The 24,112-nt window shown below is 34.7% G+C and overlaps 1 protein-coding gene across 4 annotated transcripts in view; it reads right to left on the bottom strand.

Annotated features, from left to right (window-relative positions):
• The window catches only part of LOC126738493 (titin-like), a 77,927-nt gene that overhangs the window by 23,719 nt on the left and 30,096 nt on the right, over positions 1-24,112 (bottom strand). For all 4 annotated transcript variants that reach the window (XM_050443857.1, XM_050443859.1, XM_050443858.1 and 1 more), the window contains 4 exons: positions 14,065-14,445; positions 10,343-10,531; positions 10,055-10,288; positions 9,763-9,997 (listed from right to left, as the gene is read on the bottom strand). In XM_050443857.1, the coding sequence (XP_050299814.1) occupies positions 9,763-9,997; positions 10,055-10,288; positions 10,343-10,531; positions 14,065-14,445 (1,039 nt within the window). The remainder of the gene's footprint in view (positions 1-9,762; positions 9,998-10,054; positions 10,289-10,342; positions 10,532-14,064; positions 14,446-24,112) is intronic.

Here is a 24,112-nt window from a genome sequence, read left to right as displayed (position 1 = left end):
AAGGAAGGACAATGCTTTGAAAGCTTCTTGAGTGAGCTAAGAAAGGCAGTCAAAACAACAGAATATCCTAATCAAGATGAGATGATAAGAGACAGAATTGTCATAGGCTTAAGGAAGACTTCTAGTAAAGAAAAGTTGATGAAAGAGGCTTCTTTTACATTAAATAAGACAGTCAATTTCTGTAGAGCGACAAAAACTAGCAAAGACCAGGTTCAAATCTTGCATAATGAATCCCGGTAGATGTCATAAGAGCCAGCAGTTCCAAGATGTTCAGTAGTAAACCAACTATGGTAAAGGATTTTCAAGGACCGTGTAAGAATGGGCGAATATAAGCATAAGTTTAGAAATAAGTGTTTTGTGCAGCAGGGAAGACATGTGCGAGGTGTCAGGGTCATGACCATTTTGCTAAAGTGGGCTCAGGCAAGACGGCAGATGATCATCACAAACACAACTCCTTTAAGAAGAAAGTTCATTTTGTATCCAAAGAGAATGAAAGTTCCGGATCACCTAGTGATGCCGAGAGTTACTATGAGTTCTATGTGAGTTCAATTGATACAGATCGAAGAGTGAGCCAAGGCAGTGCAGAGACAATGTGGATAAAGGACGTATGGATCAATGGTAAGCCCGTAACTCTCAAGTTAGACAAGGAACTCTCAAGCAAGACACTGGAGCAGAGGTAGCCACCGTAAGGGGATCCGGAAACCAATCGTAGATTCATCTACGATTATACATCACAACTACACCTGGTTTCCTATCCCGACGCTATAGATTTTTATTATCAAAATGTTCGCGGTTTAAATTCAAAAGTGATTCTGTTTTACAATGAAGTTTGCTTAGCGGAAATGGACATTATTGGCTTAACAGACACGAATTTACAAAATAATATCGCGAACTCTGAACTGTTTCCGGACATTTACGATGTACACCGATGTGACCGAAATCTAGAAAGAACTGGATTGTCGAACGGTTGAGGTGTATTGTTAGCTGTTAAACGGGAGTTTAAAATATTACCTGTGAATTTATCTGATTTGCTTCAAATTGTAAATTCTATCGAGATTGTAGGCGCGCAATTGTCCTTTGACCATTTTACGTTCTTTGTATTTATTGTCTATATACCTTCTGCTAGTAGCAAATGGGTTTATAATTTGATACGATTACTTTGAAACAATGCAATATTTATGTGACAAGAAAATAATTATAATCGGTGATTTTAATATCCCTAATTCTCTTAGTCACCAGGGTTACTCTATTGTGAGATCAACCTTAGCACTAATGAATATAATGGAATTCGTACAAGGTAATAACGTCCTTAATGTTAATAGAAGAATTCTGGATTTAGTGATAACCAATTTGTCTGAGTGTGAAATTCATTATTCATTCAGTAATTTCACCCACAATTTACTGGTACAGAATTGTTTCAATTTTAGACGTGCTAACTATCCAATGTTATATAGCTTAATCGAAGCTGCCGACTGGCAGGAGGTGTTTGCCTGTTTGGATCCGAATGTATCTTGCGACAACTTTTACAGTAAACTAAAGAATTTAATTCGGAAAAAACTCAAGAAATATTGAACTCATTATTATGAAAATCATTCGGGAGTTTCACGTATTCCCAGAGTAATGCTGTTTCAGGATCGTACAATAACAGATCCACAGCAAATTGTTGATGCTTTTGGAACTTTCTTTTAAAGCGTATATATAGAGTCGGACCCATCTAGTATTAATGTTGGTATTGAATCGAGCCATACTATTAACAACTCTCTAAATTGCTCTTATAATTTTTCGGAAAATGAAATTGTCACCGCCTCTAATGTTAAAAGCCTTAAAAAGTAAGTTGACCTCCGATACCGATGGAGTACCAAGTCTTGTCGTTAAAGATTGTATTCGCGTTTTGTCAGGGCCTATTGCATGCATATCTAATCTTATCTTGTCTTCAACAGTATTTTTCGATAAATGGAAGAAAAAAAAAAAAAAAAAAACACGTCAAATTAGATATACAGGGGGACGTTTAATTATGCATTTACTGAAGTTCTGTCAATCACCTCCTCACCTCCAGCTAACCTCACTTTAATATGTCAAATGGGAATCCCCATCATGTGATACATCATAGTAAGCAGCGTAAAATTCTCTATTCAACGGTACCAAACAAACTGAAATCGGTAAATGTGTAAGCAAATAGTTAGCGAAAATGTCTAGAAATAATGAATATTTTATTTACGCCAAACTTTGGTATTTTAAATGAATACTTTTAGTGTGGTACCTACATCATTTTAAAATTCTTAAATTTTTTATAATAGATCATCAAAAAAATACAAAAATACAAGCAATTTAGAAGTTAAAATGTGTGGTAACAATCAGTACATTTAGTTCAAGCAAATTACTTATTTTTTTAAGTAAAGAATGTGTACCGTTATTTGCGAGAAAAAATTTTTTGCAAAAATCTTTGCAGTCTTATAACTATGTATGTGTATTTATTTCACTTATATTTTTTGCGAAACCTACCTAATAGGTACAAAAAAACACTGCAATACCTTACATTTTTAAGGCGTTTAAAAAGCAGGCGATTTATGATTGTTAAAACTGTCAGTTTGACGCGTGCAATTTTTCAATTTTAGTTAAAACAGCGAGTTAATAAAATGGTGTATACGCTAGCCGAAATAATAGAAATAATTTTCCTTTATGGAGCTCAAGATCGGTGTGCTCGCAGAACGGCATTTCAACACAGAGAGCATTTAATGAAAGGTATCAAGATAAAAACGTGAGCCATAAATACGTATTAGAATTGATACGAAAATTTGAAGAGACGGGATCGATTTGCAATAAGAAAAAATATGAAAATAGAGTTGTCGATGAAGCATGCCAAGCTGAAGTACTAGGACAATTTGCTATAGATCCAACTTTGTCTATACCAAAGGCCGCAAAACTAACAAATATTTCCACTGGTTCCGTACATAAAGTTTAAAAAAAAAAAAAGTTCTTTCCTTATAAAATTCATATTCTTCATGAACTAGAAGAAGATGATTTTGATAGGAGAATACAATTTTGTGAAGTGATGTGCCAGCAAATTGACGACGATCCCCATTTATTGAAAAACATTTGCTTCAGTGACGAATCGACCTTTTTTTTAAATGGCCTGGTGAACAGACATAACTGTAGATACTGGGATAATGAAAATCCGCATGTTTTTCGGGAAGGCCATAAAATATAATAATAATATAATATCCCCAAAAAACTAATGTTTGGGCAGGAATTTATGGAAATGAAATAATCGGGCCATTTTTTTTGGAAGAAAATTTGACTGGCGAAATTTATTTAAACCTTTTAGAAAATGCAATATACCCTTCCATCATCCAATCTATGGAAAATCAAGTAGATCAACATGGTGCTATATTATTGAATGAAAATAATATAAATTTTCAGCAGGATGGAGCTCCCGCGCACTACACTTTGGTAGTTCAAGAGTGGCTTGATGAACATTTTCGAGAAAAGTGGATTGGCAGACGTGGTGCAATCGAATGGCCTGCGCGATCTCCGGACCTAACCCCACTAGACTTTTTTCTTTGGGGCTACTTAAAAAGCAAAGTTTATAAAACCCGATTGAGAATTTAAAAAATAGAATATTTGAAGAATGCAGAGAAATTAGCGGGCAGACCCTTGCCAATGTTCGTAAGGAGTTTGAAAATAGGCTTTTTTATTGTCTTGCTAATAACGGCGCGCATTTTGAACATTTAATAAAATAAATTTGTTAAACTAATTAAATGTGTTTTTCTACGCTACCGATTTACACTTTAATTAAAGAGCTAAGTGGATAAAGGTGCTAAGCAACAATTTGACAAAAAGTTAGATTTTGTGCTAAATGAAGGTGTTAAGTACACATTTTTCATATATCTTTTATTCAGAAACGTACAACACATATTTACGATTTTAGTTAAGGATAAAGGAGTTAAGTGCATCGGTAAAATCGGTTCTCAAATGAATAAAGGGGTTAAGCACACTTAACACCTTCATCCATTTTTTGGATATAACTTTGTGACGGAAAACGTGCTTGATTTGTTTATATCTTGTCGTGCTATTGTTAGAGTACCGTTAGTGTTTATTCTAAATATTTATATTAAAAAAGAACAGCTAAAAGAATGCATAATGCCAAAAATATGGCGGCAGTAAATACTAAAAATAATGACGGATTAATTAGTGATAATAATGGGAATGAGATAGCTCTAAAAAAAATATCATAACCTAGAACCGCTACAGCTTCATATATCAAATTAGCAGAAAAAAACACAAGAACAAATTGACTATTTACAGAAGCGGTTAGCTAATGGAAACGCCGCACCTTCACCAGACATGAGAGGGCATCATTCAAATAGACCACACAAATTTTTGCCAAGCGAAAAATCTCACTATTCAAGACACAAAAATCCCAACAAGCGCTACCTGTCACCATTACTATCTGTTAGAAATATGCATTCTCTTTATTTTGAAAAGTGTGAAAATGCAAACAAACCAGATATTTTTAAAGTTAAACAGTACATATATAGAAGAATATTTGAAACTAAATTCAACCTATCCTTTGGACATCCACGGAGCGACACGTGTAGTGTATGTGATGCCGGAAGTGAAAATGAAGAACATATACAAAGATTTCACAAAGCCTTTGACCTTCAACGAAGTGACAGACAAAAGGCTGAAAAAAATAACAAAGTGGCTTACTTAACTGTAGATTTACAGCAAACTATGCCACTTCCGAGGCTCACGACATCAAAAGCCTTTTATCTCCGGCAGATGTCGTTTTATAACCTTGGTATTCATACGATCACTTCAACTAGAAATCAAGCAAATTTTTTCACTTGGACAGAGGAAATTGCTAACCGAGGAAGCATGAAAGTCGCTAGCTCCTTGCTGACTTTAATTGAATTTGATGCTGCAATAAGGGAAACAGATCAGTTAATAATCTGGTCAGATGCATGTGTAGGCCAGAATAAAAATTTTATGATGATTTGCTATATCAACTGCTATTGTTAAACTGTTTCCCGAAGTTGGACACTCGTTTTTGGATTCAGATCGCGACTTTGGTCGAATCGAAAAAGTTCTTAGAAAACACAGCACAATTTATCTTCCGGGCCAGTACAGAGAAATTATGAGTAAAGCCAGTAAGAATAACCACGTTGTTGATATGGAGTCACATTTTCGCCTTTTTTCTGATTTACCCAACCAGCTAAAAGTGGTAAACAGAAAAATAAACACACTTAATGAAAAGTTCAATTTAGAGATGCAGTAAAATGGATCAAAGTTGAAAGATTTGGTTATTATCTATAAAAAGATTCATATGAAGAAGAAGCCCCATTTAAAGAAGTGTGTATAATGAAGCGCCAATTTGAAGCAGACCCCACACTACGACTTCCCCGAGCAGGAAAAAGTGGTCAGCTGTCTAAGGAAAAAATTGAAAATATAAAGGAGCAATTGGCGTTTCTTAAAGAAGAGTACAGATATTTCTACGAAAATGTCATTGAGAAGGAAGAACTTATGCCACAGGAAGAAAAAATAAAGAAAAAATAAAACAGTTTTACAGCAGAATAACATTTTTTTTGTTTTTAGTTTTGTGCTTTTATTTTTTGTGTTGGCAACAAAGAACAATAAAATATTTACTTTTTCATATTGATAGTTTTTTTAACATAAACTTCAACGCATTTTTAAAATAAACTGGTATATTACTGTTTTGGGTATACATTTCTTGTACTTAGTACCATTATCCATATTCAGTGAGTAAGTAAAATAACAAGTGTGAGCTGAATGAAGGTGACAAGTACAACAAATTTTAGTTAATGTCTGGTTTGACAAAATTACTGTCCTTTTATTAGTTGATTGTTTAAAAGCATTTGTAATCGTTGCAAATATATTTAAAGTATTGTTTCTTACTACCATTATCAACAAACAAATTATCGACAGTAATGTAGTGAATAAAGGTGGTAAGTACAAAAAAAAGTAAATATTTTAAAAACTTCTGATTTTTTTTTGTATTTCTTTAATAATATGAAGTACATTTTTAAAATCGATTTGCTCAAATATTTACTTTTGCTGCTTCACACCTTTATCCACTTAGCTTTTCAATTGCTTCTTGGTCAATCAATTTTATTTTTTTTACAACCTTTGATAGCATAAAGAATGCCCTTTAAAATAATGTATCACACCATGGGGTAGCCATTTGACATACCAAAGTTTGGCGTAAATAAAATATTCATTATTTCTAGACATTTTCGCTAACTATTTGCTTACACATTTACCGATTTCATTTTTTTTTGGTACCGTTGAATAGAGAAAAACGTAACTAGAATAAACGTACGTAATAAAAACGTAAACCTGGATTACCTAAATGATTATTTGTGTCAGCATTTGGATAATAGAGGTCAGGTTGATGTAATATACCTTGATTTCTGCAAAGCTTTTGACCAAATTGACCACTTTGTACTTCTTCATAAGCTAATATTTGTTTATTTTTCTAAGGATTTAGTTGCTTTAATAAAATCTTATTTACAAGGTCGTAAACAATTTGTGGAATATGAAGGCTTTAAGCCTCCTGTATATGAAGTATGCTCGGGAGTTCCGCAAGGATCTAATTTGGGCCCGCTTCTCTTTTTATTATTTATAAACGATCTTGCCAAATTACTGTCTTGTCAGAGTTTACTGTTTGCGGATGATATAAAATTTTTAACAAAAATAGATGCTGAAGACGATTGCGAATTCCTTCAGGTAAATCTTAATAATAAAGTTGAGAATTCGTGCAATGTCAATAGACTATATTTGAATGTTAGTAAGTGCTCTATTCTCTTATTTCCAAGAAAACTGTTGCCGATCAATTTTGACTATAAAGCAAATAACGTTGTGTTAGCCAAAGTGGATGAGGCGATCGATCTGAGAATTACTTATGATGCGAAATGAAGTTTCGCCAAGCATGTAGGAAAAATAGCTTCTGACTCTTGGGTCAATTGTTGGGTTTTATTTATCAAAACTGTCGGTATTTTGAAAATATTAATACTTTAAAACTACTCTTCTTCTCTTACATGCGCTCAAGATTAGAATACGGATCTCTAATTTGGTACTCAATTTATAGCTGATGATATTGAGCGCATTTCTGCGCAAGTTTATGAAGTATCTCTGGTTTAGAAAGGAAGGTGTCTTTCCGGCAAGAGGTTTGGATAGTCAATATTATACTTAAATAAATTGAATATTATACCCTTAGCAAAAAGAAGAGAAATTCTTTCCATAAAATTCTTATATAACCTTATTCATAACTAGATTGACTGTCCCACCCTTTTGGCTAGATTAAATTTTCGGGTACCAAGAATAAACTCTAGGCATTTTAGATTATTTTATGTAAATCCCGCTAGGACTAATATTTTGTTTAAATCGCCTATTAATATAATATGTCAGAATTATATTAACATTAATTTACATGAACGGTGCAATATTTTTGTTGACAGTTTAAGGTCCATTATAGAAAGTATAAAGTAGATAGATGATGCAGAGTCTTTGTAGTAAGTATATAGATAGTCTGTTTAATTACATAGAATGTTAAGCCTTTTTATTTTCCATTTTTATACATATTTTGTATTTTTTCTTTTTCCTTTCCTGCTTTGCATGTGCTGAAGTACAAACTTCAACATATTTTTATTGTTTCTTTTTTTTATTCTTTCCTGTGATTGGGTAACAAACATGCCTTTTTTTTATATTGTAAATAAAATTGCTCCAGATGTATTTATAAGCAAAAGTAATATTATTTTGATGTCATATGGTAATCCAAATTTCAAACTTAAATGTTTAGGTAGTTTAATTTGTATTGAACTGCAAAGTTAAAAATTGCATAGAAAAAGTGTCTTTTGTAATTGTTAACGCTGAAAATCAAATTCCTTTGTTAGGTTTACAAGAATGCTTGAAGTTAAATTAAAAAAAAGGATTGATTCTTTATGTAACAAAAAATTGTTTAGTACATAAGAAGAGGTTGTTAGGAAATATTCAAATGTTTTTGAAGGGCTAGTTTCCTACACAACACCATATAACTTTACTAGTAAGTTCAGATATAAAACCAAAAATAAATGCTATTAGGCGAGTGCCTCATATTTTGTTAGAAATATAACTTTAAAAAAAGTTATATGATCTTAGCGCCAAAAGATATAATAGACAAAGTTGATAAACCGTCAGTGTGGGTACACCCTCTGGTTATAGTTTAAAAATCAAATGGTGACTTTCGTCTGTGCCTGGATCTAAAAGACTTGAACCAAGGAGAGCACTTTCTAATTCCATCTTATGATGATATTGCTGTAAAATGGACAAATACAAATTTTTTACTGTTCTCGATATGAAAGATGGATATTGGCAAATCGAAATCGATGGTCAAAGTTTAGAGTTAAAAACGAGCGTGTTAAGTTTATGGGACAAATTTTTTCACACAAAGGGGTTGAAACTAATAAAAAATACATGGGAGCCATTTTAAAAATGCCTGCTTCAGAGTGTAATGCAGAAACGAGACCTTGAGCGTTCAGCACTAAGAACCGACATAACCAAGGTGGCATAGCCAGAAAAACCCTTTGTAATCAAGGAGAAAAGGGACCACTGGAAACAGCAGGTACCCGGCTTAGGCAACTCGGCTACGCAATATAGTACACTGCGCCCATACGATTAAAGGTAGGGGTAGCGGTGGGAGTACTAGAGGATGGACAATAGGGCAGACAACTCACGTTGAATCTGGGCCTAGAATCAACAGACTTACAGGCAAACATTATAACATCCAGACCTGTGTCCATGCTTATTATAGTAAAATCTGTATCCAACTGATGGGAGAAGTATCGCCAAGGGGCCGAACCGATTTGCAATCATTACAGAAGACCAGGCAGCAACAAACGCTTTAGGACAGTTTGAGACTGGGCCGAAGACTGTACAAAACTGCTGGGAGGATTTCGCAGACCTAGTTAAAGAGCAAAACAGGTCAGAGATAATCCTATCACATATTTTCATATGCCGATATTTTCATGGGCAAGCATACTGCTGCAAGAGGAGTAATCCAACTTGCAATAAAGGCCAGCAACAGACTCATAGACTCAGAAACAACATGCTGTGTTTCCATAAAACCTGAAAAAGAATATCAGACACTGGTTGGAACTTGAACTGCATAAAAACTACTTGGAACTACCAAAACTAAAACTGTCCAAACAATTTTTTGACAGCCCGCCCTTCAGGAAGGGTGAGAACATACTGAGCCACTCCAGGCATCAACTACAAAAGGTAACAGGATTGCTCACAGACCATGCATCCACATGCGATCACAAGCTATTCCATTGGGCAAAATACTGGACTTTTTAGAAGCAATAGAAATAAACATATGGTAGTAAATCTAGGGCACAATAGGACTGCAGAGCAGACCGCAGTGCAGGAAACCAACTAGGACCACCCAGCAGGGAAGTTTTACTGGGTAACTGGGCATGAAGTCCCACACTACCGGAGGGTTTAGGAACTATCAGTTTTCATAAAGAATTTCTTCGCCAACAGAAAAAAGTCATTCAAAGATTACGCTTCAATTAATTTTCGGTCACAAAAAACTCGAATCAGAATTATCTATTTTAAAACACTTGGGACGTATCCAGTAGGAGTTTTTTTTGCAAAAAAGCCTAAACTCTACAGTGACCACATTATCAATAAAACCACTCTGCATGTATCAATTTAATAATTTGAATTCAAACCACACTTAAAAACTCATTGTACTAAACATACCTTGCTCCATGAAATTAACCATATTTTCTTCCAATTCAATGGCATTCTCTTCGACATCAACCGGTTCGGCCTTAATTTCTTCCACTTCGACACCGATAAGAGGATCGTCCTGGTGCGTGTGGGGTTCCCGTACAATTGTCGCATCTCCGCTTTCTTTTTCCTCAAAGTCCGTATGGTAAAACTTTGGAATTTTCACGTTGGGTCGGGAGCGCGTTCCTTTTCTAGAATGGAATGTCTGTAACGAACATTTATATTAAAAACATTTTATTATGAAATTGTTTCATTTTCATGCCTCGTCTTTTTCATCGTCCAACTCAACGTAACGTCGTTTTCTGACTCTTTTATTAGCGGTTCTCCTCACCGGAATGTTTCCTCTTTCTCGAAGTTTCCCGGGGTTAACTTTTTGCGATGGTATTATCTTCGGTGCTACCGGTAGATCTGTTTTCGTTATTTCTTCATATACAGGTTTTAATAAGTCAAGAGGATCGTCAATGTTATCTTTCCTAAGTATTGGCTTTTCTTTTTCCTGAAAAATAAACGTATCTTGTTAGGTAAACACTTACTTCAGCATCAAACTTACCTTTTCCTTTTGATTTAAAACAGATTCAGACTTCTGTTTCTCGTTCTTCTTTGAATGGTCGGTGGTTTTGCGGGACGGGGGATGGGCCACTTTCGAAGTGGATGGTTTCGCAACCGATTTAGCAATATGTTTCATTACGTTTCTGACCATTTGTGGCTTAGCTGCTGCCGGTCTAGAACTTTGAGGTATCTGAAATAAAGTAGTAAGATGGCAGCAGAGTCACAAAGAGATAAACTTTTAAAAAACGCCTTTCTCAGGAAATTAATGATTGTTCGTATATGCTAAATTAGTATCTCTAGTGGTGCCACCAAGCGACATGACTTGGCATAAGCATATTGCACCCTGATATGCATGTGTGGCTGAACAGTTGTCAGAGACGTTATTATTGTTTGCGATATGAGCAAAAATCAGCAAAAAATTCTGGCGAGTGTTGTAGAGCGACACAACATTCATTTTAATTTTGATGACCTGTAGACAATAATCAAATCATATTCGTAACGTTGAGGTCCAAATTGAGGTCAAGTTCGAACTCATAGACAAGGAATATTCTTAATAGACAAGGAACTATTAACTCGTAATACGACTTTTTATATGTTAGTGTAATTTTTAATTAAAAACTGCTAAGCGCTGTTGGTCTGTTAGATCATCTTCAGACAACAAGCAAAAAGTTTATGGAGTGACCTAGTATAGAAAAATTTAGCAAACTTACTTGTCAAAGAGTACACACATAAAGAGGAACGCAAAAGACATGGACTCATGTACAAAAGTTTAAAATGACGGAAAACTGGTATACAGCGTGTCTCACATTCGAGCCTCACCATTGGGATCTCGTTAACTAGAAGAGATACAAGGTCGGTTAAATTGAAGCAAAGTTGCGCAATTTGGTGCTCATTAAAACGCCCTGTTGAAATTTCAAAAATTCCAAATAGTTCCGAAGATATTTGGAAAAAACCGAATATTCGCGATTTCAAAAAAGTATACCCCAAGAAGGTTAAAAACACGCACGACTGGGTCAAATATACACACACACTGAACGGTAAAATATAAGTTTAAAAAACTGACGTCACAAATATATAAAAAACAATAACATAGAACTTGAATACAAGAAAATAATAAAAAAGTAAAAAGGAACTATCGAGATTTGAACCTACAACCTTGCAGCAAGACTGTTACCATTTGCTGCGTTGACAAAAGAAAGGAGGGGACTACAAGATGTTATTAAAAATGAGTCCCGGTTCAAACATTGAACACGTCGTTAACGCAAATTAAAACTGGACTCTTCTTCACTCTTGTAATCTCTAGCTTCTCTAGAAGATCCAGCTTTTTACCCTTGTGGCAGCCATGAACCACTGCCACATTATTGGGGTAGGAAAAATTATGACCTGTTGACAATAAATGTTTGGTAAACGCTGACTTGGTCTCGACAGTATCCGTGGCTTTAAACTTGTTTACCAGACTTAGATGTTCTTGTACCCTTGTTGAAATTTTCCTCCCTGACTGTTCCACATAAATCGTAGGGCAATCGGCACAATGCAAACTATAAACTCCTGATTTCGAAAGCGGATCTGGCTTATCCAATGGTTTAACCAGATTTCGTCTTACGGATTAGAAGTCTTAAAAGCGATTGAGATGTTAAAAGGTTTAAAGAATTTCGCCACCCCGTGGGAAATACCTCCAAAGTTAAGCATCTAAAATTTTTAATATTACGTGCGATGTTTTATTATTACCACGATGTACAATGTGGTACAAAAGCTTGTACTTATTAAAAAACTTAAAATATAGTTTTTTGAAACTTGATAGAGGGAAGTTATTGTTGATTGCAATAGATTGTAATATATTGTACTCTTTTTTAAAGGCTACATTGGAGAAAGGTAAATTAAATAATCTATAGAAGAATGAGTTAAGAGCAGCAAACTTGTGTTGGCCAGGAGAAAGGAATTAAATTGGATAATATTATCCGTAGCGGATGGTTTTCTGTACACTTCAAAAGTTATTCTATTGTTGTACCTAGTCAGAAGTAAATCCAAAAATGGTAAAGTCTTATTAACTTCTTTTACCAAAGTAAAAATTATGTTAATATGAAGAGAATTTACGAAATTCAAAAATCCCGCCAAATCATCGTCGTTTTCTCTTCAGACTAGAAAAATTTCATCGACATACCTTTTGTATGTAATTATAAATTTAAAAAACTTACTAACCATAATTTGATTTTCTAAATGGCTCATAAATACTTCGCTTAAGAAAGGTGAAAGGCATGAGCTCATAGCGAGTCCTGCTGATTAAAAAATTTTCCATTAAATTTTAAAAAGTTTTGTTCCAAAACCAGCGATAAGACATACAAGGTTGTCTATAACTAACTTAGGGAGGTTGGTGGAGTTAAGCAATTCTTCAACTAACGTTTCACATTCTGAGGCGGAGTTTTTTACGTCGTTAGTGAAGTTTCTTTCATGTATTTGGTTTGTCATTCAGTTGCTTTAGAAGTACGTTGTTGTCGAGTTGCATCTTCTAAAGTATTGCTGAAGTCATTCACTTTTTATCAGGCTGGTGATTATCTAAATGATAATGTATAAAATAATATTCTTTTTAATCTGCGGTTAGAATTAATGGTTAAATTTTTTTTACTCTGTTGGATATTGCATCCATCGCTTACTCCCTATTTCTTCTCAATTATCCGCATTGGAATGAAAATAAAACCAAGCGTCGTCGTTTGTTTTTACAAGAATTGGGAACCTGCAATGTTGCTTCCCTTTATTAAAACAAGAGCTGCAAATTCAAATGGATTGCAGAACTTTGTAGTGCATGCCATAGAAAACATACTTGAACGTAAACTCTTCCAAGCTGTAGCTCCAACACTATCTCAATCTGGAAAAGGACGATGTCATTCATGTTGCAAGTTAGCAAAATCCAAAAAAAGAAAAGACCAATAAATTAGCAAAAACCACCATAATTTGTTCAAAATGTCAAAAATATGTTTGTAGTAAAAACAGTAAGAAGTCATCGCCAATTCTATTGAAGCTGAAGCATCCGAGTAAATTAGAATCTTTTTATGTGTGGAAACTTTTGTAATATGTTTAGGAATATATTTTTCTTGTTTGCAAAAGCATTACTTTTATTTTAGCTTTAATAAAAACCTATGTTTTGATTAAAATATGTGTGGACATATAAAATAACCCCTCCATGGTCCTCAACGATTTTCAAAAAAGGTTGGTCCTGCTAGAGTTAGTGTCTTATAAACAAGACAATATAAATAGAATCCAGATACAACAAAATAAAATGAATGATATGAAGACTTTTGGGCTGCGATAGATATAAATTATTAAAAAATATGCTGACTATGCTTAATTGGCTTTCAGTTAGAATATTGAAAAGGCAAAGGTCGTTTTGATTTATAAAATTCAACTGAACTTATTACCAGAATATTTTTAAATACTTAAAAAAGAGAGCCGATATCTATTCATACAAGATTAAAGGATTATAACATAGTACAGGTAAATACAAGAAAATTTCAAAACTCATTAATCTATAAGTTATTATGCCTTTTTAATGATGATTTAAAAAGGATTTGCCAACAAACTTAAAATCATGCTTAAATATTAAGGTATTTACTCGATTAGTAGATAAGTATTTTTTAGGATTATAATTACGTGTTTTGTGTAAATATAAGGAACATCTGAGAAAATACTGTTCTCGCAGCAAAACTTCAAAAAAACAAAACTAATTACCTTTGGTAGCATCATCTTCGCGACCTTGGGCGTAACCTTCGGCGCCACAGGAGGATCTTCCAATACTTTCTCTTTCACTATTTGCTGATTAGGCAGTCTCCGTCTCTCTTCCTTCCGCTTTGCAGGCCTGCCCACCGACCTCGTTGATTCCACTTTTTTCTCCATCACTTTTTCTTCCTGTTTAGCCGGTTCGTTTATTAGTTCGGCTTGAGCTTGAGCGCGTTTCTGTAATTTCGGTTGAGGTAAAGGCGGCTCTTCGCATTTTTCTTCTTTGATAAGTTTCTCTGGCTGTTTGGTGGGCGGGGTCGATTCAATTTCTTGCTTGATCTCCTGGACCGGTTTCACTTCTTCTTCCTTTGGACTTAATGCCAAACCTTTGATCTATAAATATAATGAATTTTAGATGCCTTTATTAAAAGTTAGTTAGTAAAAAGTTAGTTAAATTGATAGAAGCAGCGCCGGGAAATTTTTGAAAATCGGCTGATATTACTTTAAGGTCTTATCAGTAAACTGTTGGAATGCAAGGCGTAAGAGAAATAAAGCAGATCATACATCTGAATATTCTTACATTGTTGAATCGGCTTAAATAATAAGTATAAAATTGTCCACGCTGCATATCTATTATGAAAAACCAGCACATTATAGGGCTAATGCAAATGAGCAACGAGGAGCTAAAAAACCAAATTACGGACCAAAAAACCACACTTACCCTTGAAATAAGAACATTGAAAGAAGTCCTTTTTAAGGAAGTATCCTACAGTAAAAAGGAACGTATTGTAATTAAAAACGAAGTAAAGGAATTAAGAAGTGACTTAGGAACAAGAATGTAAGAAGTATAAGCTAATCCTCCACTACCTAGAAGAACAAGAGGATTACTTATCAGACCTACGCAACTTTTTGCATTTTATTAACAGCACGCTATTCGGCTATCGGCGTAGATGCCGATTTACTCATGTATATACGAAGTTTTTGAAGACTGGGTCAAATGTTGCCCCAAAAAATACGCATAGCATCTTTGGAATTAATAATTAATACTTTTTTAAAGCAGAAATTCTCAAAAATTCTAAAAAGCTAAAAGGAAGTAAAATAGCAATCACGCCTGATTTCACCAAAGAAGAGCAAGCTAGACATTCCAATAAACAAGCTTTCATTAAAAATAAAACTCTGGTAGTTTACGGCGAGGTAAGAACCCTACACGACGTCAAAAAAAGGAATATCAATTAACCCGCTGGAAACCGGAAGCAGCATGAAAGAGTACTGTATAGTAGCCCAGTCAACAACAAAAATGAGTCCAATAAACGCAAATCTTCCACAGAAGAATACGAGAATCCTTTTCAGCAGCCCAAAAGAATGCTAAGAAGTGGAAGCACTAGCAATAATTCCAATAATAGGCAGCCAAATGAAGCCAAAAAAAATATGTATAATCTGTAGTTTACTTATTTTATTTCTTATAACATAATTGCTTGTATTGTTAATTATAAATAATAATAATAATAATAATTATTATTATTATTATTATTATTATTATTATTATTATTATTATTATTATTATTATATATTACCCAGAGATAATAATAATAATTATTATTATTATTATTATTATATATAAACTTTTAATATAAAAATTTAATTAAATCGTAAATATCGGGCTTCAAATCATGGGAGATAATAATGCTTGCCAGGAATACATATATTTTAATGAAAATCTAGCATCCTTGCTAGAAAGGCATGAAATAGCATAGCAAAAGGCATGAAAATAATATTCATTTTGTTTTTGGGGACACAAACATTAATTTAATGTCAAATACCGATATTAGTGATGAATATAAAAATATATTGTTTTACCACTCATTAAATAATAATAAAATTAAAAATAGTCTAGATCATATATTATTTAAAAATCCTAAAATTAATACGACTGAGGGCACAAAAGCATTTATATGTAAACTTGATATAGCCGATCACTACCCTACAGTAGCAGCACTTGAATTAAATAATAATAATAATAATAATAGATCCACTGAAAATAATAGTAAAACATATACTATCTCCAATGGAAAAAAAATTATAGATGAATTAAAAAACATTAGTTGGGATAATATACACGTTTGGCGAGTTGAATCTTACAGATTGAGTTTTAATGTATTAGACCTAATAGATGGAGAGTAGACAGAGCATCGGTAACCTCCCACCGATAGCGACGCCGATTCTCCGTACCGCTCGCAATGTGAATTTAATTTCGGCTTGCTCGCAGTGATGTTTAGCAAGCGCTTGGTAAGTTAGCCTCGAATCAAGTACTGGAATTTTACGCGCACACGAAAGATAAAAATGTATGTGGTTTTTTAACGTGCTCATAATCGCAAGTCAAAAAAAATAACTTTAATATGCTCAAATCTTAAAAACCTTTGGTGAAAACTAAATACAATATTCTAAAATAAAATGAAAAATAACTCTTAAACAAAATAATAATTCTAATTAAATGGATTATTTAATAAGGTTGTTGGGGCTCACTTGCGGCAGGGTGCCTGAGACATCCCCAATGGTGGAAATTAAACTAAAGGCTCAATTTTACAACCTTTAATTGAAGCTTAAAATGCCTAAACGAAGTTCATTACTTATTATATAAAACTCTGAGATTATACAAAAGGCAAGAAGCGACTCTCTCCCTCTCGCGGGCCGTTGCACACGCAAACAGACGTTTACCACCACCACTACTACTAGCGCACATAATCGATATATATCTGTCTCTTTTGGTTACACAGGAATATCGGAATGGATTCACATAACGTGGCTCGATTATAGTTTAAAGCAAGAGAGAGATGGACGGGCGAAATAACAGGTTTAAAACAGAGGCGCGTAACATAACACAGAGGCGTAACATAAAATCATTCATACCGCCGCCCTTGAAAGTACTGCGGTAACTTTCAATAAACTTAAGATTAAAATACACTTAAATCGTAAAACAAATATAAATCTTAAATTTCAATATAAATGGTAAACCTGAAACACTTAAGATTAAAATAACAAACCTTAACTTAACAAAGTTGGTTTAAATTTAAGTCACCTTTAAATGGAAATGGCCTAAAGTCCTTAAAATATTCATAAAAGAAAAGGGTTTACTCTAGGTTTACTGTATAAACGCATTACAGAGTTATAGATTAAATATCATCATTAATTGGAAGTATACAGACTTTCACGACACTTCTTTTTAAAGTGTTCCCATTGGATGTACGCACACTAACCACACGGATGTTGCCGTCCTTTCCAGGATGCGTAGCAACGATTCTTCCGGTACTCCATTTGGATGGGGGACTGTTCTCATCCTTCAGCAATACCAAGGATCCAAGAAGATTCTGGTCTGGAGTCTTGAACTGCCATTTGGATCGTTCGTGAAGTGTATGAAGGTACTGCTCAGACCACTTTAGCCAAAAGTGTTGAACCATAGACTGCAGCATTTCATATCTGGTCAACCTGTTTGCTGCTGTTTGTTGAAGATCTACGTCGGGAATGAGGTTTAATGGATGCCCAACGAGGAAATGTCCGGGAGTTAGGGTTTCAAAATCATGGGGGTCATTACTGATAGGTAAGAGAGGACGTGAGTTTAATATCGCCTCCACTTGAACCATAAACGTATAAAATTCTTCATATGTTAAAGGATTTTTATCAGACAGTACCCGTCGTAAATGGTATTTAAAAGATTTAACTACACCCTCCCACAAACCTCCAAAATGAGGAGATCTCGCGGGATTGTAGTGAAATTGAATCATATTTGCCGCAAAATAGGATTGAAATTCAGAGGTTTCATATATTTTATATATTTCGCGTAGCTCGCTGTCCGCTCCAACAAAATTTGTGCCATTGTCACAATATATATGTTGGCATAGGCCACGTCTTGACACAAACCTTTTGAGCATCGACAAGAAACCTTTGGAAGTTAGATCGGTTACCAGCTCTAAATGTACCGCCTTGGTGGCTAAGCACACAAATACACAAAGGTAAGCTTTAATAAATTTTTTATTTCTTATTTTGGAATTCTTGATTAAGAAAAACCCTGCATAATCTATGCCAGTATGAAGGAAAGGTCTAGATGGATTCACTCGAGGTTTAGGCAAGTCGCCCATAAGAGTTGATAAAGACTTAGGGTTTGCCTTGTAGCAAGCTACACATTTGCGAATAACAGCCTTAACTGAGGATTTGCCATGTATAGGCCAGAAATTTTGCCTAACAAAAGACAAAGTGGATTGAGTTCCGGAGTGGAAATTCCTTTGATGTTCATGAGATATGACAAGACTGGTAAAAGGATGACCTTGTGGCAAAAGTATAGGGTGTTTAGCTTGATAGTCAAGCCTTGAATTTTCAAGTCGTCCACCAACTCGTAAGACTCCTCTGTTGTCAACAAACGGATTTAAAGACCTTAAATTACTTTGTTTCTTTAATCCATGTGTAGATTGGAGATCTTTAAAGTCGCTAGAAAAACATTCATTTTGGATTATTTTTACCATGCATGTCAATGCATTTTCACGCTCAAGGGGTGTTAAATTCCCACCTTGACGTGATGATTTGGGTGCTCTTGAATTATGAATAAATCTGAGACAATAAGCTATGACATTAGTAAGCTTAACATAATTGGAAAATTTATAAAAAATGGGATTTGGAGTAATATTACTTGAAGCAAGAAATATAGATTTTGGATTTAATTCCAAAACTTCAGGATTGAACTTTCCTTTATGATAATTTGAAATATGATTTTCATTGGTCCAGCTTTCTAAGGGTTTTGAAAGGAATAGTGGTCCGTGCCACCATAAACGAGAAGTTTTTAAATCTTGGGGATTAATACCACGCGAAATAATATCGGCTGGATTTTCAGCAGATGCTATATGGTACCAGTTGTTGGTGTCAGTTAGTTGCTGTATTTGAGAAACTCTATTGCATACGTAAGTTTTTAGCTGGCGTGGCTCTAAAGAAAGCCAACAAAGGACAATGGTTGAATCTGTGTAATAATTTATCTTAAATGGATTTAAGTTTAGAGCAGTTAGAGTTTTTGTCATTAGTCGAGAAAGAACTAAAGCGCCACAGAGTTCAAGGTGTGGCAAAGTTACAGCCTTTAAGGGAGCTACTCGGCTTTTGGCACATAAGAGGTTAACAGCAATATTACCGAAGCTATCAATTGATCGTACGTATATAGACGCACCAAAAGCATTGATGGATGCATCACTAAAACCGTGGAGTTCAAAAAAAATAGGGTTTTTAATCGTTACTTGTCGGGGAATTTTAAAATAATCAACAAGAGATAAATGATATATAAAATTATTCCAGGTTCTAAAAATGTCTATGGGAACTGGTTCGTCCCAACCTATTTTCAATAGCCATAATTTTTGTAAAAGGATTTTGACCTGTACTATCATGGGACCTAGAAGGCCCAAAGGGTCAAAAATTTGGGATATAAGCGAGAGTATAGTTCTCTTAGTTACAAACTGCGAAGTTGATTTAATGGTTGAAGTATATATAAATAAATCTTGGTTTGAATTCCAGGAAATACCTAAGGTTTTCGTACTCTGGGAGTCATCGTTTAAAATGTAATTAGAATCACTAGAGATTTCAGGAATTAAATCAAATAGTACTTCAGGGTCATTTGACTGAAACTTTCTCAGTTCAAGCCCATAAGGTTTAAGTACATTGACCAGATTTTTTCTGAGGTTGATAAGCTCTTTTTTCGTAGCACATCCTGTTAAAATGTCGTCGACAAAGCAATTGAACATAAGTACATGGCTTTCAAGAGGGTAATCGTTTACACATTGGTTAGCAATTTCCTTTACACACCGAGTGGCTAAAAAAGATGAACTGGACATTCCATATGTGATGGTGTTGAGTTCAAAGTGTTGAATTTCTTGATTTGGGTTATCCCGCCATATTATGCGCTGTAGGCTACGCTGACTGGGATCTACTAGGAATTGCCTGTACATTTTTGCTATGTCTCCTGTTAAGACATAATTATGTTTTCGGAAATTTAAGAGGATAGAAAAAAGATCATTTTGGATACTGGGACCCACCTTAAGAGTGTCATTAAGAGATATGCCAGTACTCGAGGTACAAGAAGCATCAAAAACGACTCTTAGGCGTGTTGTGGTGCTATCCAGTTTCTCCACGCAATGATGGGGAAGATAGTAGATGGGATATGTAGAAGATATGGATTTATCGGGATCTATTTTGGACATATGTCCTAGATGCAAATATTCTTTAATGAATTTAGAATAGGACTCTTTAATTTCAGGGTTTTTATTAAATTTTATTTCCAAAGACTGGAAACGTTTTAAAGATGATTTCAGGGAATCGCCTAGTTCAAAAACAGTGGGTTTGATCGGAAGGTTAACTATGAAACGGCCTGTTGAATCACGAACAACAGTATTCTTGAAATGCTCTTCGCATTCAAGCTCCTCTTTGGAAAGTTTTTGTGGATGTTGCTCTGTGGTTTCTTCGATTGACCAAAATTTTTCCAGACTATTTTGAAGCTCGCTAGTGCAAAAGAATGATTGAGATTTGGCTTGGGATGTAGCTAACAAGGATATTGGACCACTTATCACCCATCCAAGCTTGGTTTCTTGAAGAATAGGATTGCCTTTGCCTGTTTTAATTTGATTAGGACCAAGAATTTCATAGAATAATCCTGCACCTATCAGGATATCGATTTCTGATGGTGTATGGAAAGATGTATCAGCAAAGGGCAGATTATTTGGAAATTTAATGTTAGAAATATCAAGAGGAAATTGAGGCGTCAGCTCAGTAATTGCATTAATGACTAATGCAGGCAGGTTTAGTGAGTAGTTGCTTACACTGGACTTAACATGTAACTGAGTACGCTTGTTGAGATTTGTCACATCTGGACCGATGCTTGAGATTGACATATTTACAGAGGTATAGGGTAAATCAAGTTTTTTAAACAATTTTTCACTAATGAAATTTGATTGACTGCCATTATCCAGAACAGCCTTGCAAAGAATAGGTAGCTTATTTTTGTCGTAAACATATATTGATGCTGTAGACAGTAATACAAATGAATTAGGGTTTTGATTAGTACAGTGTAAGTTTTGAGTATTTTCACTCATATTAGGTATATGTGAGTAAGTGGGTTCATTCGAGTGAATAAGATTTGATTGAGGCTGTGCATTCTGCAAAAATGACTCGTTATTTGGGGTATAATAATTTCTTGGAGTTAAAAGTGTAGTCGGGTGGTTGGCATTTCGATTGGCATTTTCGCCTTGGGCTAAGCTTTTATGATTATTTTGGTTTGTCGAGTTGGGTTTAGGTTGTATCATCGGTATGGCACGATGCGATGATTGGTTAGGTTGCTTGTCTCTGTCCTGAAATGAGTGGGATTGATAAGAAGATTTGCGATGGCTAAAATTTGAATTTGAGATATTAGAATCGTTGTGTAAAAGTGTGTGGTGTTTACCTTGACACCTTCGGCAAGTATGAGCAGATTTACATTCTCCATTTCGATGTCCATGTCGTAAACAATTTGTACATAAACTTGCCTTTTTTGCCTCAAAGAATTTACCTGAGATAGGCAAATCATGAAATTTCCTGCATGAATAAATAAAGTGATTATCATTACACATGGGACAAGATGGAATAGAATTCTGGGAAATGAAAGATTTTCGCTCATAAGTTTTTTCAAATTTACCATATTGTTTTTTGGTATTTAATTTAAAATCTAAAGATTCTAAAAATCGACAATGTTGTGATAAAAAACTTACAAAGTCTTGAGTTGTTGGTTTATCAATACTTTTGGAAAGGGTTTCCCACTCCTTTCGGGTTTTAAAATCTAGCTTAGAACTTAAAAGATGAATAATAAGTGTGCACCATTTATCTACAGGCTCATTTAAATTTTCGAGAGATTTAAAATGGGTTTGAAATGTATCTAGAAATTTCCTCAGTTGAGTATAGGATTCATCTTTTATTATGGGTAAATCAAATATACATTTCACATGAGAATGAATAATAGCTTTTAGATTTTCATATCGTTCCTTTAAGAGGGACCATGCAGTGTTATAACTATTTTCAGTTGTAGATAGAGAGTTTATAATTTGAGCGGCTTCACCCTGTAGGGTAGATTGTAAATAGTAGAATTTTTCTACATTATTTATTTGCACATTTTTGTCAATAAGGGAGACAAATGTATCTCTAAAATGAGTCCAAGTTTCATATGAACCATCAAATTTGGGTAGAGGTATAGGTGGCAAACGAGGACCATATTGCCCACCCGATTGGAAGAAAGGTAAGTTTGTGTGTTGAGAGTTCGCCACTAAATTAGTGCTTTCAGTGGTAGGTGGTACATTTAAAGCATTTATTTTTTCCAAAATTAATTTCGCATTAGAAATATTAGTGTAAAACAAATTTTCGAATGTTTCACGCTCTTGTTCTTGGTCTTTTGATTCATCAAACTTATTGTTTATACACACTTGCTCGATTTCCAATTGAATATGCTCAAAATCAGTTAAAATGGTTTCGATTTTACTTAACCGGGTTGTTAAGTCGATTTTTATAAGAGGATTGTCTAAAGAGACACATTTTGTTTCTAAAAAGGTTTCGAATCGATTGATTTGATTTGTTAAAGCGTCACGGCGACTGATTAGATTATTATAAATAATAATTTGCTCGTCCTCTTGAGGTTGGACAGATTGTTCGACATTACTAGGAATGTCTGCGTTAGATTTGCTACTTCGCTTAGTTTTAGGCATCTTGGAGGTTTGTGGGGTACAGCGTACACAAAAAATAAACACAAATAATATTTATTTAGATAGGTAGTTTTTGCTTTAAATAAAGCTTAGGTTAAATATGCATGAATACCATAAAAATGGCGAGTAAATGGTGACTAAAGTCGATACGAATGAATAGATTTAATAGAATATAATTTACGTATAGGTACGTTTAGGTTAGTAAAGTAGACAAACACCAATTTAGATGAAAACTGGCATAATATGCAATAAAATGGTTCAATTGGCATAAATATTAACTTAAAATGGATTAGGATAATAAAATGGATCGGACTAACCTCGTTTTACTGCTTCCGCCAGACAAAAAATTCAATTTCGTCATGTAAACAAACTATTGCGTCATGCCAATCGGTGCGCCGGCTGCAGCGGCCGCTGCGAGTCGTACGGTCGCCATTTTTGAACGTATACAAACGTTTGGGTTTCTTGGGTTTTGCTGCGAAGGACCATAAATTCAGCTATCCGGCTCGAAGGACCAACTTGTGTTGGGGCTCACTTGCGGCAGGGTGCCTGAGACATCCCCAATGGTGGAAATTAAACTAAAGGCTCAATTTTACAACCTTTAATTGAAGCTTAAAATGCCTAAACGAAGTTCATTACTTATTATATAAAACTCTGAGATTATACAAAAGGCAAGAAGCGACTCTCTCCCTCTCGCGGGCCGTTGCACACGCAAACAGACGTTTACCACCACCACTACTACTAGCGCACATAATCGATATATATCTGTCTCTTTTGGTTACACAGGAATATCGGAATGGATTCACATAACGTGGCTCGATTATAGTTTAAAGCAAGAGAGAGATGGACGGGCGAAATAACAGGTTTAAAACAGAGGCGCGTAACATAACACAGAGGCGTAACATAAAATCATTCAAAGGTGTTCAAATACACCTCCTTGTTGGGCTTCACAGTATCCCAACCTGTCGTAAAATTCTCTACGTACATTGGCTAACATTTCAGGTGTAATGGACCTAGAAATATTAATAATTCTAAGTCGCAATTCGTCCAAATTAACGGCTCTTTCATGTCGGTGTTGGTAAAGAATTTCCGTCAAATACCATAAGAAGTAGTCGCAAGGCATCAGATCTGGAGATCGCGGAGGCCATGGTATGGTACCTCTTGTGGAAATAAGCCGTTCAGGAAAAGTGTTTGCTAAATAGTCCTGCACTTGTCTAGCGTTGTGAGCGGGACATCCGTCTTGGAAAAACATCCGGTTGAAACCAAATTTCCTCAAAATTAACATCCAAGTTTCGTACAGCGGGTATTTTGTTGCA

Source organism: Anthonomus grandis, chromosome 7 (assembly GCF_022605725.1).
Source record: "Anthonomus grandis grandis chromosome 7, icAntGran1.3, whole genome shotgun sequence".
Taxonomy (NCBI): Eukaryota; Metazoa; Arthropoda; class Insecta; order Coleoptera; family Curculionidae; genus Anthonomus; species Anthonomus grandis.
This window is presented reverse-complemented; position numbering and strand designations above follow the sequence as displayed.